Below are 15160 nucleotides of genomic sequence, written 5' to 3' on the forward strand. Positions count from 1 at the left end.
CTGAGTACTACAAATCAGCCAGGATAGTCCAGGTCATGCTGCGGTAACAAACCAGCCTGACTTCTCCAATGGCCCAACATGGCCAAAGAAGATTCTCTCTTCTACAGATTCCACAGTACTCAGGGCATCGTTCAAGTTCATTTCCATCCTGTGATGCCACCCCCTGGTAACATGTGCACCCCACTCTTCAGTCCTTCACCGCAGAAGTCACACTCATGGCTCCTAGTTCTTTGGCCAGAACTTGTCACAGTCCCACCTATTTGCAAGGGGGGCTGGAACAAGGAAGCCCGTGGGCATTTAGTGGCTGTAAGTCACTCCCCCATAGGTGTTAGCTCATTCAAGCCCATAACCAGCTGCCAAGGGAAGTACTATTATGACTTTAATTTATGGGCGAGGAGACTGAAGCACAGGGACGTTAGGGAACTCCTCGTGCAAGGTCAGCCAGAGACTCGTGCAAGGTCAGCCAGAAGGCCAGCAGGATGTGTCCTGCTTCGATTCTTGCTGCCTTTAGGATGAAACGCAAGCCCCTGGCTGAGCACTCAGTGCTCGTGTGACCGGTGCCCACGCCTGGCCCCTGTCTGCTGCCCTGCATCTCTTTTTACACTGAAGGGTATGCAATTCCCACACTCTCCAGCCAGTTTCCTGCTGCTTGCCGCTCCTTCAAGGCTCAGAAACTCACGTGCCAGTGGGCCAGGTATGCAAATGGCTGATGTGGGCTGCGGGAGGCCAACGTGTGTCCTGCCTGCGGGGCGTGGCACTGCTCTCCAGGTAATTCTTGCCAAGTGGGAATGGGGACTTACTGGGGTCAAATAACTTTATTCCAAATCCCAACTCTGTCACTCAGTAGTTGTGTGACTTTGGGCAAGTTGCTGAATGTCTCTGGGCCTCAGTTTCCTTATCTGTAAAAGGAGTGATGAAAGCCTCTATCTCATGAGATCGTTGCAAGGTACAAACACGATGACGTGTGAATAGCACGCTCCTGGGAACTGCTCAATTATCAGTCGTTCTTTTCACTGATGAATGATAATGACCTTGCACAGTTTCTGGCTAACTCAGGTGTCTTCAGTGAATTCAAGAAGAAAATATTAAGTATTATAAGAAATAACACCAAGAAGGAGCATAGAGCAGGGCCTAGCATATAGTGAGCACTCAGGAAATGTTATCTAAGACAATCCTTATCACCATCATCACCACCATCACCTTGCCATCACCACTACCATCTCCACCATCATCACCATCACCATCATCACCACCATCATCACATCATCACCCTTACCACCACCACCATCACCACCACCACCACCATCACCACCACCATCATGACCACCATCATGACCACCATCACCACCATCATCACATCATTACCCTTACCACCATTACCACCACCACCATCATCACCATCACTGACATCACCACCATCATCACCATCACCATCATGACCACCATCACCACCATCACCACCACCATCATTGCCATTATCATCATAAGCATCACCACCATCATCATCACCACCATCACAATACCCCCTGATGATACCTCCACATTCCCTGCTTTGCCATTATGACCCGTCCTTGGCCTTCAGCCTGCCCTCTGTTAGCTCAGTCCTCTTCTGGTTGGAAACATTCCAGAATGGTAATGCTCGGCTAATTATTAATCCTCATCTGTGTTCCTCTAGAGCTGGCCTGCACTCCCTACAGCCGTTATGAGCTCTGCGGCTCCTCAAATGTCTGGGCTCCTGCCCTGAGACTGCCCTGCCTGACAGCTGTCTGACACCATGCCAGGAGAGCTGCCAGTGTGACAGGGACACTGACTGCTTGGCCCCTTATCTAGTGTGGCTGTTCCTTGGGTGTCAGGTACCACCTGGCCAGGGAGGCTTTTTGGGCTGGGGAGCACCGGGAGCAATTCTGCCACTGCCCAACCACACTGTGTGCTTGCTGCTTCCCCTCCTCCCGCAGGCCTAGGAAGAAGTGTGAGACCTTGAGAGGCAACTTCGGGTGTCACCACTCTCCCTTGGCACCTGCCAGGTATCTGGGCACTCATACTCACCACCTTCGATGGGAGAGCTGTTGAGCTCCCAGGTGCCTCTGCTTCTGTCTTTGCCAAGTCCTGTGGCTCCTCTGGCTCACTGCCCTTTTTCTAGGTGGAACTTGTGAAGGAGAACAGGTCCTTCTCAAAGATGTCTATCCAAGTGAACAGTCTGAGATTTGTCCACAGAGAAAGACTTGACCTGGCCAAGGTAAGCACTTACTGGCTTCTAGAGATACTTGGACAGATTAAAGCTAAGAGAAATGCTTTGGCTCAAACTAAGTCAAAATCATATGATATATCTCAGTGAAAGTGCAGTGATTCTGGGTCCACAGACTTTCTCTGTGTACTAGTTTGGCTGCTATGGTGTATAAATTACAGGAAACCTCATTAAAATTAACCTGAACAAGTCAAATTTTTAGATTCATAACTGAAAATTCCAGAGGGAGTTCAGGCACGATTTGATCAGGGCACAGCTTCTGTTTCTCAGCATTTCTCTTGGTTTGTGGTCCTGTATAGCGTTAACTTGGTCCTCAGGTTGGCTCTTCCTGCTGTGGCAAAATGACTGCAATTTCCAGGTCACAAATATGCATTTCCCACTATTCAAAGCAAAACCCAAATCTTTTCTTCCCTCAATTAACTAAGCAAAATTCTATGCCTCACTTTGATTGGACCTCAATGGACCAGTCGTTGTGGCCCAAAGATTATCTTAGCCTATTTGGTCCTACCCTCAGGAGCTGTAGGTGGAAGAGACCCCCCCCCCCAAACCCTCTTGGATGCTCATTGCAGGGAGAAGGGTAAAATGGGAGCCCACCCCGGTGGACTCCCATTCCCAAACCAGTATTTCTTGTTGCAACAATCTTCAAAGAATGTAAGTGCCCTAGAAAACCTCCCTTCTGAGGCCTGAAAATTTTATCTGGAACCCATAGGGGTGGCTGTGTTTTCCATGCTTGAGGGCCCCTGCCTACAAGAGTTCCATTGTTGGCTGTTGGAAAACACACAGCCCTGCCCCTTCCACCCTACCCCCTTCCAGGAAGGGAACCAGATTTCAGAGCTAGTCACGGGCCGCCAGCATCCCACACAACAACCCCATTGAATCGAAAGGGCAGCCCGGCAGGGTGAGTGCTATTCTTAGCCTAATTTACAGATGGGGAAACTGAGGCCTAGAGAGGGAGACTGGCTTGCCTGAAGTCACATAGTTAGAAGGGGTGGAGCTAAGATGTGAACTGAGGCCCTCTGGCTCCCAAGTTCCTTCCCTCTCCACCTGTGGGCCTACTGTGTGCCTCCAAAGTGTGATTTACTTAAGGAGAGTAGGATACTTGATTCATCTGTGATGAGGCCTGGGATATAGTAACTCTCAAGAATGGTTTTTTATTCAGTCACTCAACAAATATTTCTTGGGCACCTACTATGTGCCGGATCCTTGTGCTTGGCGCTGGGGACACCAAAGGAATGGAACAGCTAAGGTCCCTCCCTCCCGGAGCTGACATTCCAGAGGCGAAAGAGATAGTTAATATAACCAGTAAGTGTGTGATCATACAGCCTGTCAGGAGGTGGTAGGTGCTAACGCTGTGGGAAAGAGAGGGAGAGAATCAGGTGGGGTGGGGTTTCTAGGTGGAAGATGGAGTTTTGAATCCAATGGGCAAGGAAAGCCTCATCAGGAAGGTGATGTTGAGCAAGCCCTGAAGAAAGGGCGTGAGGGAGGGACCCATGTGCGCACCTGCGAGGAGAGCGGATCCGCTAGGGGGAACGGAAAGAGCCAATGTCTGGAGGCTGGAAAGCTGGAAGACCACAGGGAGGCCAGTGTGGCTGGAGTGAATGAGAGGCTTAGAGGGAGGAGAGGACAACATCAGAGAGGTGACAGGGGACCAGCCAGAGGAGTGACTTATGGGTCGTGGGTCATGGTGAGGACTTTGCTTCTGCCAGGACGGAGGTGCAGCCAGGGGAGGTTCTGAGCCAGCAGGGCCCTGCCCCGACTCCGGGGTTCATGGTCTCCCTCTGGCTGCAGGTGGGTAGGGAGCAGACCGAGGGCAGGCAGGGGAGCCAGGAGCCTGGCGATCGGCTGCTATGGGCTCCAGGATGGGGAAGACAGAGGCCGGGCCAGACTGGGAGCAGTGGGGGGAGAAGTGGTTAGTTCTGGAAATTTTCTTTGTGGTCTAATTCTCTTTTCCAGCCTGCTGTCTGTTCTCGGGACCCTCCGATTTATGTGCGGTCCTGTTGTCCTTTTGTCACCCCCCCCCCACACACGTATACATGGGTGTGCAGCCAGATGACCTAGCATGGCATCCCAACCTTGACCCTTACTTAACTGTGTGCTTTGAGACGAAGTGACAGCCCCTCTCTGCCACACTTGTCCCCGCTGGGCGAGACCCTTACTTAACTGTGCGCTTTGAGACGAAGTGACAGCCCCTCTCTGCCACACTTGTCCCCGCTGGGCGAGTAATGCCTGCCTAGCAGGCACTGAGTCCTGCAGCCCACTAGAGGGTCAGTCACTGAAAACAGTGAGACAGTTCTCAGGAGTTGGTGAATGACTCAGGGACGCCCAGGGATGCGGAGCTGGTTCTGCCGGGCGTGGCACCGCCTTCTTAGACACCAAGGTGCAGGGGGAAGCAGAGTGAGAATGCTGGGATGTCGGGGGCCCCTGCTGCCAGCAGCCTGCTGGGTCAGTGCCTCCCCAGAGCCAGAGGCGCCAGCCAAGCTCTTGGAATTGCAGACTCATGTCTCTGCCTCTATAGCCAGGCTCCCGGGAGCCTGCCAGCTCCAGAGCCAGCCCCAGAGCCCCAGGACCCCCCAGCAGGCGGGGCTGGGCCACCAGGAGCGGGTGAGGCACCCACAGCTGGAAGGGGGCAGAGCTGGGCACCCAGGGGTCAGGGACGCCGCAAGCCATCCAAGCGAAGGAGGAGGGAGACATTGTGGGAGGGAAAAAAAAAAAAAGCACAAGCTTTTACCCATGAAGAAATAAATATATATAATATTTCGTATATCCCATGTGCCATAAACATAAATAGATAATTTTCTACGTCCAATTAAATTCTGTTTACTTAACAATTTATCCAACTCTGAATGTACCTTTCCTCCATCCTTTTGCTATTTTTTAAAAAACCTTGCAGTGGATTATTTTGTGTTAACTTTAATTTGAAATTTTTTATTCCTTTCCTGCAACCTTTAGTTTAATTTTTTGGCACCACAGGAAAGTTAGGTAAAGAGTAACAAGGAACCTAAACACCCTTCACGGAGATCCACGGAGTCTTACTGTTCCGCCTCTCGTCTGCTTTGGCTCCATACGTCTGTAGCCTAGTTACTCTCTTCTTTTGCGTGTCTTGCCTCGCAGGCATCGTCTGCTGCCTGTCTCTGAGCAGGCGGGCCCCATGAAAGACTTGGTCTTCTCCACGGGTAGTTGCCCATCAACGCCTTTTTGAGAGGGAGTCACAACACACGACCACGCCTTTCCGTAATTGTGCCTTTTCCCCAGTCGTGGGCAGACTCGGGAGGACGGGCCTGGGGTCTTTACTGCATAAGCCATGCCCGATCCGTCACGGGCTGCGGGCGTCCAGGGTCTGCGCTGTCACGGAGGGCACAAAGGCAGAAGCAGGTGTGAGACCCAAGGTGGGTCTCCCTGTCCCAGGTTCTCTCCCGTGACGCCTCAAACCAGGGGGAGATGGCCTTGCCCCTCTGGCCACTGCTGTCAAGTGGGAACGTGGGCCCAGTTAGGCCGTGTCGTCCTAATAAACTAGAAATGCTGCTTCGTATGTTGCAAACACCCCGATGCTTAAACGCTGGCCACTACTACTTTTTGTAACACACTGTGAACCCAAGGAAACCCATACGATAGCTGGGTTTGGGCCCTCCTGCACATCAGAAGCACATGGCAAACCCCAAATTAACAAGTCCGAGTCAGTGACTACATAACACCCTATGGCTTTGATTTCATACTTGAATTCGGCATTCCTGAGAACTTTGTGACGTTCAAGGGCTATCTGTAGGTTTGGTTTTTCTCATCTTGCAGGAATTCCTAGGATACTGAGACATCACAGCTAATCACAACGTCAGCCGATTCTTTAGGGCCAAATGATGTCAAAAGCAAAATGAAGGGCAAATATTTCAAATGACTTTATTACTTTATAATATAATATAATATAATATAATATAATATAATATAATATAATATAATATAATATATATAACATATCACATACAATAGATTATGTATACATACATATAGAGAAGGAGATTTCAGATATGATTGAAGTCAAATTGGCCTAGAAGACACCCCAAAAGAGATCTGACCCCCAACTGAATGCAAGCAGCTGCACCCACAACTCCCTGAAAACCTCCCCCAAGTGTCAGTGTGCACACCTTCTCCCATCCACGTGGGGGTCTCAAGTCCTGCCTCTCCGGGTCTGAAGTCCCATCCCCAGGGCAACACACTTGTGGATGACATTCTGGTCCAGCCCCAGGGGGAAGTTATGGTGGGCCTGGGTTGGGTAAAAGCCTCATAAATGTCTGTATATCTGAATGAAAAGCCACCGTAATTAAATAGTCAGGAAATGAAGTTGGTACAAGTTGGTCCCCCAGGCTGAAACCAGCCCTTAGATGTATTTTGTTGGATTGCATAATTTTTTAAACCTGCATATTTAAAAAAAATCTAGCCAACTTTTTAAAAAAGTAATCTCTGCATCCAATGTGGGGCTCAAACCCACGACCCTGAGACCAAGAGTTGCACGCCCCACTGGCTCAGCCAGCCAGGCGCCCCTGAACCAGCTTTTAATATTGGGAATTCTGCATAAAGATTCAGGTTTCTGACATTGAAAATGTAGCAGCAATTGGCTGGGATGGTGTAGAGACTCTCCTTTAATTCTTTTAATTACACTTTTTTCAAAGTAGGACATCTTCAGAATATAAAATTCAAAAGATACAAGAGAGAGTCTGCCTTCACCCCGTCCCCCAGCCTCTCACCCCTCCTCCCCAGAAGCAGAGTATCCAAAGATACTTCATTCATGAACGAGTGTATGCTATACCTTCTCTCCCCCCCACCCCAGATGTGCTTCTATGCATCTTGCTTTTTCCCCCCGCAGCAAGACATCTGGGAGACACTTCTGTCTCTGTCCAGAGACACGAGCTTGCTACAGTCGTTTTGGTGGCTGCCTTTTAAACAGGACAATAGTTCTCCCGTTTGCCCAGCTGCCAGCGAGCCTTAGGGTCTCATGCCTGTCCTGCTTCACTCATTCACAGTTCTTGCCTGGCCCCTTTGGCATTTCAGTTTGCAGACTGTGGCACAGGTGAAGGACCTCCTAGCCCCCTCTCGCTCTCTGAAGCCTGTAGTTCCTGAACTTCCCAGCAGAGGGAGACACCACTCAGCTTCCAAGAACACCAGAGGGGTCTTCCTAGGGACACTGTAATCTTGAAAATGTCTGGGCAAGAGATGCATGCTATCTTCCCAGAGACAAAGACCCCCCTTAGCTGGACTGGGACCCTCCCCTCCAGGCCTCCCTTAGCTCTGTCTCTGTCTCCCCCTCAACCTCCCACTGAGCCCCACCCTAAGTGACCCCTCCACTCCTTGTAGGGATTGGCCCCTTCCTAATGGGAGCAGGGTGGAGGGGAGGCCTTGTCCTAGTCTAGGGCCTGGGACTGAAAAATTGCCTGAGGGAGCCACATAAAGAAAGCATGTATTTGGGCGTGACTTCCTTGCTTCCCCATCCCTTCCTGCTAGGAAGTGGGGGGTCCTTTCTCCCTGTCCCCAGCAGGCAACCCCCAGCAGAGTCTTGACCTCAGAAACCCCCTTTCCCCATCCTGCACTCCACACTCTCCCTGGCCTGGCTCCCGCAGCCCTCCGCCCCACCCCCGAGATGGTGCTGGGGGTCGCCTGGAGTCCAGCTGGTGGCCAGTGCAGAGCCACCCCTTTCCTGGCCCTGCCCCTCCCCATGACCCCAATCCTCCGCCAGCCACTCAAAGGCGCCTTGTTCTCCATCCAGCCCCCAGACAAAAGTCCCTCTGTCTAAAACAGCAGAATTGGGGGGAGGGGGCACCCCAACGAGGACCATGTGGGGGCCTACACAGACCCCAGCCAGAAGGAATGCCATGAGGAGGAGGGGCAGGAGGGGGGGAGGGAGGGGAAGGGAGCTTCGCACAGTGCAATGGCCTTATCCGGAGTGGGAGGCGGCCTCCACCCCAACGCCCACTGCATAGACCCGGGCATCTGGCTCCCAGCACCCTTGGGAAGAGCCTGAGCTAGGAAGGTCTGCTTGATGCTCAGAAACCAGTTCCCAGTCTCTCCAGGGCAGGATGGGCACGTGGGAGAGAGGTCATGGTCTAAAGCCCAACAGCCCCCACCCCTCCACTCCTACCCCTTGTGCACCCCCACTCCCACCTCATGACCTTGGTCATATCAGCCTCTTCCGCTGACCCTCAAACTGTGAAAAGCAACACGTGGTCTGGAAGGGGATCTTCGGTGTCTCACAATTGCCACCAAGCCCTCCTCCAAGCATAACGCACAATCTAAGTGGAAGAAATTAGATTATTACACCAATGCTTCACTTTTCCCCCACCATCCTGCCAGGCAGAAGGTTTGCTGTTAAAGACCCCAAACTTCTTCCATCCAGGTCCTTTTCACGGGGGCAAGAGATTGAAGAAAGCCCTCTCCCCTGATGTGAGGGGCAGAATTCCAGCCCATCCCACGCTCCCTCTGCCTACCTGAGGCTGCTGTGACCTTGGGGACCTCAGGGAGCTCCCTCCCATTAGTGGCTGGGAAGAAGGGGTGGTAGCTGTCTCTTTAAGAGCAGGAATGGGGTGAGAGAGCCCCTGAGCTTTAGGGAGTCTGACTTGTTCTCTACCTGCCCAGGTTTGCCTAGGGCGTGGCAACTGCGGATAAAGGCAGACTCAAGCTTAGCAGCGGCATTCTCTCCCCTCTCTCCCGGAACTTTCCAAAGAGCCTGGGGAGCCACACAGGTGAGCAGCTGGGGTCCCCTCCCTCCAACACCCTCTTGGCTCTGCCCCCAAACTATCACTGCCCCTCTCTCCACTGATCTCTGTTAAAGACGCTAGAATTTCCTCTCTTCAAGGATTTTTTCTGGGGGGCAGGGGGCAGGAGATTAGAGAAAGCACCTTCCATTAACGTGATCATCCCTCCAACATTCTCCCTTCAGGGGGTTGGGTGAGCTAGTTGGGATGAGCCCAGAAGTGGGATCGGGGTGACTGGGTAGATCGGGGGTGACTGAGTGGACCAGAAACATCGGAATTGGGGGTATCTGGGTGGGTAGGGTTGGAGATGGGTGCCTGGGTGGTTGGGGGTATCTAGGTGGATCAGGGCTGGATTGAGGGTATCAGAGTGGATGGGTGGGTGACTGGGTGGACTTGGGGTGTCTAGGGATTGAGGATGTGTGGGTCCTGGAGACCTCCTGGAAAAGGGGATGGTGGCTTCCTGAGGAAGCTGTAAAATGGGGAGTTGGGTAGGAAATTTCAGGGACATGGGCTTGATGGCTCTGGCCATTCCGCACAGGCTTGATGGGCCTGGCCACCATCATGGGGGAACAGAGGGGACAGCAGAGGGCGGGCAGTGGAAACGGCCATCGCACTGGTGTCGGGGCCTGCAGGGTGGGGAAGGAGCCCAGAGGGGTGGGCAGAGCCTCCATCTGCAGGCTGTCCTCCTCTCCAAGCCTTCACACCAACTGTGGTCAGTTTGGAAGCAGCTCAGGAGCCCCTTCCAACAACAGCCTGGGCAGGGAAGGTGAGGGCAGATGCCCAAACGCCAGCTGCCAGCGGCCTGCACTGCCGGAGAGCCTGGCCGGAACTGTTGCCCCGGGGCTGGGGCGCAGCTCAGATCACTCTTAGGTCTCCCCTGGGCCAGGGATGCTGGGAGATGCCCTGGGGATGGGGAGGAACAGAGCCCTCCTTGCAGCCAGGGGGGACTCCGTGAACTCCATGGAAAGAGGCTTCAGAGCTGGGCCTCTGGGTCCCCAGTGACCTTAAGCTGAGTTAGCAGGGGTTATGGGGCTGTGACAGCAATGTGGGGTGGCCACAGAGCCAGCTTCTTCAAGCTACGGGGATTCTATGAGTGACGAGTGCAAAGAGCTGAGGCCAGTGCCTGGCAGGCGGTAAATACTCATTGGATACCCACTCTTGTAACTGGGGTGTCATCTGGGGGTGACAAAGCCTCACGAGGTAGCTTTAGACAATAGGTGGTCCTTCCCTAGACCTGCGCCTGCAACCGCCAGGCTGTCCCGCCCACACACCCACTCCAGCTCTTCTCCCCAAATCTGTGCAGTCCTGAATGCCTTAATAATGCCCCCCAAAGCTCCAGGCCCCCTTCCTGCAAGACATGGGTGCATCTGAGCCTGCCGTAGGGGAGTAACGGCTGAGAGGACGCCCAGGACCTGAGCGGGCCCAGGAGAGGGAGCAGTGCGTGAGAATGTGCAAGAAACAGAAAGGAACACGGCGGGGTGTGTGTATGTGTGTGTGTGGGGTGACATGGAGGGTGTGGAGAGAGACAGGGTCACTCTCTTCAGCAGTGGAGAGGAGTCCGGGGACAGAGCAGGGAATGCCAAATGGCTTAGTGAGGGCATGTGCTGTGAGGGCTAGAACAGATCACCTCCAGGGTGGCTGGGGGGGGGAGGGGTGTGAAATGGGAGAGACACAGCAAAGTCATTGGGCAGCGCCCAGCAGGGGGTGGGGAGGAGGGCGTGCTCCTCGTGCTAGCAATGTTTCGATGGTGTGTGCTGGAGGCGGTGGGGCAGGTACTGGGGGAGGACTGCGGGGGGGGGGGGGACACAGAGACGGGGGCTTACAGACCAGGAAGGGGATGGAGGGGGTTTTTCTTGCTGGACAGGCCTATCTGGGGAAAGAGGAAATAATGGCTGCCAGGAGGAGCTTGGCAGGAGCCGGGGCAGGCGCAGGGGCTGGGGCAGGGGCAGGGGTAGGGGTAGGGGCCGGGGTAGGAGCAGGGGCAGGGGCTGGGCCTGGGGCACAGGTAGGGGTAGGGGCTGGGGTAGGAGCAGGGGCAGGGGCAGAGGCAGGGCAGAAAAGAGGGGTTGTGGGGACAGAAGACGGGCCTGGGGCTGCAGCCGGTGACTCCTCTTGCTCTGGCCGCCACCCGTGCCCCAGCCTCTAGTTCTCTCCTCCCCATACCCTGCTCCAAGCAGCCTGAGGAGCCAGCTGGGTCACTACCCTGGCCCAGCCTGAGGTCTGCAGAGTCTGGGCAGGGCGGGCAGGCTCTGAGCTGCCTTTGAGAGACACACCTGGGAACCCGGGCCTCCTGCCACCTGGCTCCCTACATCTCGTTTCCGCAAACACCCCCAGGCCCTGCGAGTCCTGAGTGATAGCCATTGCAGAGCCGGGCTGCTTTAAATCTCACTCCCTGGTCAGGTAACCCTACGCACCGGTCTTCAGCTTTCGGAGCCTCAGTTTCCCCATCTGTAAGATGGTGATGACAGCAGGCAGCGCCTCCCTCATTTAGTCACCAGGGCCATTCATGTCAAGTCCAAGTCTGTGTCGAGTGAGTGATTCCTGAGGCTCCTGGCCAGATCTGCGTTGTCACCCACTCCCCTGCACTTGGCGGCTCCTTCTCTTCTCCCAGCCGGGCGGGGGCGGGGCTCGATGCCAGCCTCTCTGCCCCAGGGTGAGCTGTGTACCCTGGGCAGAAGCGGAGTCGGAGAGGATGGGGGCCAGGGGCACCAGTCTGGCACCGGCCGGCCCCGCTAAAGCTGGACCCTCCCCCCCACCCCTCCCCCTTCAGGCAGCTGGCTGACATGTGGGAGGTGACCCTGAGCCTGCTCATCCTCCTGGCAGGTGAGTGCCCCCCTGGACCCTCCACTGAGCGGTGGCCCAGCCCCACATGTGTGTGTCTTTCCCGTGCTTCCCCTCTGGGGCGGTGACCACCCAGACGCCATCTCCTTGAGGGTCAGAAGTGGCGCACTGGTGGTTTCAAGGTGCACGCAGAACGGGACCCCTTGCGGCAGCGGCTCGCACAGCTAGTCACCCCCTTGAGGTCTTCTTGGTGAGAAGGCTCAGCCCCGGGTGCTGTGTCTTCAACACCTCCCTAGCACTTTATTATGAGACGTAACTGGGAGCTTTGCCGATGCAGCAGTTACGTAAGTCCTTTGGGCCTCAGTTTCCCCAGCTGTAAAAATACGGACAGTACTGGTAAGTGCTTAGTAGTCACTGTGAGGATTACACAAGTTAGTATTTGAAAAGCGGTGAGAATGGGGCCTGGTACAGAGTAAGCACTCTGTGTTTGTGCTTTAAATATGATTAAAACTTATGAATCGCCCTTTAACCAACAACAGAGCTTAGGCCCAGAGCTCAGGTAGCCCACTGCTTCTGGCCAGAATGTAATCCTAGTCCTTTGCTTTTATTGTATTTTTTGATCCCTTACACCAGGCAAGCCCGGCATTCCATTCAGGGTAGTGAGACAGAGCTGCGTTTTCAAAGAAAGTGTATTAAGTTTATAATTAGTAATTTGCTCTAAAAGGAAGCGGCGAGCAAACACCAGAACGGGTGGGGTGTGGACGGGGCTCTGCGAATGACTGGGAACTGGACCATCTGTCATCTTGACGAGAATGTTGCTTGGTTTCTGCAGGAGGGAGGATTAGCCTGGTGTCTGGAAACATCAGGCCAAAGGGTGGCCCCCAGCCACCCAGATTAAAACCTGTTCCGGGAGGCAAAATGAGGGCCTATGGGGCTCACAGGTGTGGGGTGGTGGGGGTGGGGGGGAGTCCACACCTCCAGGCTTGGCACCGGACGGATCCCTGTGCCCTCAGGAGGCGGGGACCTGTCCATCGGGGCCCCTAAGGGTCTGTGGCCCTGTCTGCCAGCTTTGCCGAGGCCAGCACGCCAACCCCTCTCCTTCTCGCTTCTCCCAGCAGGCCTGCCTGCCTTGGACGCCAACGACCCAGAAGGTGAGTCAGTCTCCTCCACCAGGCTCACCCCCAAATTCTCCCCCAGAACCCTTGCCTCCTGGCTGTTGTCCTGGATTCACGTTCTTTTTTTTCTTTCCTTGCAGATAAAAACAGCCCTTTCTACTATGGTGAGAGCTTGTGCCCCTCTCATGGCCGTCCCCCACCTACACCCCCTCCCACCATTTTGTGTCAGGGGTCCCACACAGCTTGGGTGGGGGTCCGATGTGCGCGAAACAGGGGCCAGGATAGGAAGGGGCAAGGAGGGGGAGACACTGAACAGTCATCACAGCCGAATGAAGGAACGAGCCACGCCGGTCTGGTTCCTGGGAAGGTTCTCTTCCGGCACGACAGGCGCACACGGGAAGCCAGGACAGTTCACAAAAAGCCGTTGTTACGGTTCAAATCAACTGCTGGGAGGAGGCTCACTTTGCAAAAACTGCTTGGAGGAGGGGAGCTATTGGGTGGCCTCCCTGCTGTTGCTCACACACAGCAGACACACTCCAACCCCTGGACCTTTGTACCTTCCGATCCCTCTGCCACGGCCCTTGCACCCACTCGGGGCTCTGCTCAGAGAGGCCCTCCCTGACCAGTCTCCCTAAAAGAGCTGCCCTCTGACTTTTTGTTCCCTGGCTCTGCTTATTTGTCTTGCATGCTTATCTCCACCTGACCTTTCATTAAATCTCTTATCGCTTGTGTGTGAAGGAGAATGTGAGCACAGGAGGCCTGGGGGCTGTCTGTTCTCTCCGTTCTGTAGCCCCAGCTCCCCGCCCGTCGTCAGGTGCCCCGGTACCTACCTGTTGAATAGATGGGGGTTTGGACGGGGAGGACGCAGGCAGGCATTGATGGCCTTGTCTGGCTTTCTCCTAGACTGGCACAGACTCCGGATCGGCGGGCTCATCTGCGCCGCCGTTCTGTGCACCGTCGGCATCATCGTCCTCATGAGTGAGTGGGGATACTGGTGGCTGAGCTGGCAGCGCAGGGCTGTGGGTCCCTCCCCCAACCATCCTTTCTCCCCCAACAGGTGGGAAATGCAAATGCAAGTTCAGCCAGAAGCCCAGGTAAGAGGGGTTCCGAGTGTGCTCCACACTGAGCAGACACCTTCCACGGTGAAAGAGCTAAATCTCGCAGAAAGAGGCCTCCCCGCTCTGCCCTGGAGAATTCCTGCCACTGAGATTTCCCAGGTTTCTTCTTTAGAGCCGATAATCTTCAGAGGGCCTCAAATCCTGAAGAGCTTTGGTCCCATTCCAGGAAAAATAGCCGGGAAGCTATGTCAGGGCAAGCTGAGAATCTCCTAGCCTTGAGGGAGAGGACAAGGAGGTTGGATACACAACTCACCACTTTTCTTTCCCTAGCCACCATCCAGGGGATGCCCCACCTCTCATCACTCCAGGTAAGCCAGGAATAGAATGGGGAGGCAGGGAACACGAGACATGAGGGCTGGGTGCGTGTGAGTGTGTATGCCTGTGTGTGCACGTGCCTTGGGGAGAAAACTCCATCTGCTCTCACACGCTGACCCATCATCTCTCCCAGGCTCCGCCCAGAACTGTTGAGGATGGATCAGCCGAAAGAATACAGAGGTCCCTTCTCTCCCTCCAAGTCCCGGCTCTGCACAGGAGCCTGGACTCAAGGATGGAATTCTCCCTCCTCTTCTCAGACCACCTTGCCACGGCCTCACCTTACCTCTCACCGGAGGAGTCTTTTTTATTCAATTTTTATTCTAAAAATTGATCTTGCCTCCTTATTCTTATTCTAAAAATTGATTAGCCCAAGTAGCCTCAGGACTCCCTCTGTGGACACTGGGGTGGGCTTTGAGGACAAGAAGGCAGATACACTCTGGCAGCTGGGACAGAACCTGGCAGCTGAATCTCTTCGTTGGGAAAGCCCAAGGCCTGCTGGGTGGCATGAGGTCTGCCCTCCGCCTCCAAGGCTAGGGGAACCACCACAAGTGCAATTTAAAATTTTCTAGTAGCCAAATGCCTGACACTTTGGGGAGTGAAAGAGAGCTCTAACCAGACACTGAGACCATCCCAGGAAAACAAGGAGGTGGATCTTCCTACCATAATATGAGTAGTCAGATAGGTTACGATTTTAATAGTAAGACCCCATGACCCTCCCACTCACCCGAGACTCCACTTTATTATAAGAAACCCTTCCTAATACCCAACTGTCCCTGTGAGACCTTTAAATCATTCCCCACAACCCTCCTAATAATATATAGTGGCCACACGGTGTGAGAACCTCCAAGG

General features: G+C 54.2%; 1 protein-coding gene across 1 annotated transcript; it reads left to right on the forward strand.

Annotated features, from left to right (window-relative positions):
• Positions 1-8874: 8874 nt before the first annotated feature.
• FXYD3 (FXYD domain containing ion transport regulator 3) lies at positions 8875-14675 on the forward strand. The gene is given in 8 exon segments (XM_057314169.1): positions 8875-8970; positions 11753-11805; positions 12882-12914; positions 13019-13042; positions 13782-13864; positions 13866-13972; positions 14267-14304; positions 14445-14675. Coding segments are annotated over 7 exon segments (345 nt in total). The 5' UTR covers positions 8875-8970; positions 11753-11765; the 3' UTR covers positions 14465-14675.
• The last annotated feature ends 485 nt before the right edge of the window (positions 14676-15160 follow it).

The sequence above is a fragment of the Ursus arctos genome, unplaced genomic scaffold (genome assembly GCF_023065955.2).
Source record: "Ursus arctos isolate Adak ecotype North America unplaced genomic scaffold, UrsArc2.0 scaffold_19, whole genome shotgun sequence".
Lineage (NCBI taxonomy): Eukaryota > Metazoa > Chordata > Mammalia > Carnivora > Ursidae > Ursus > Ursus arctos.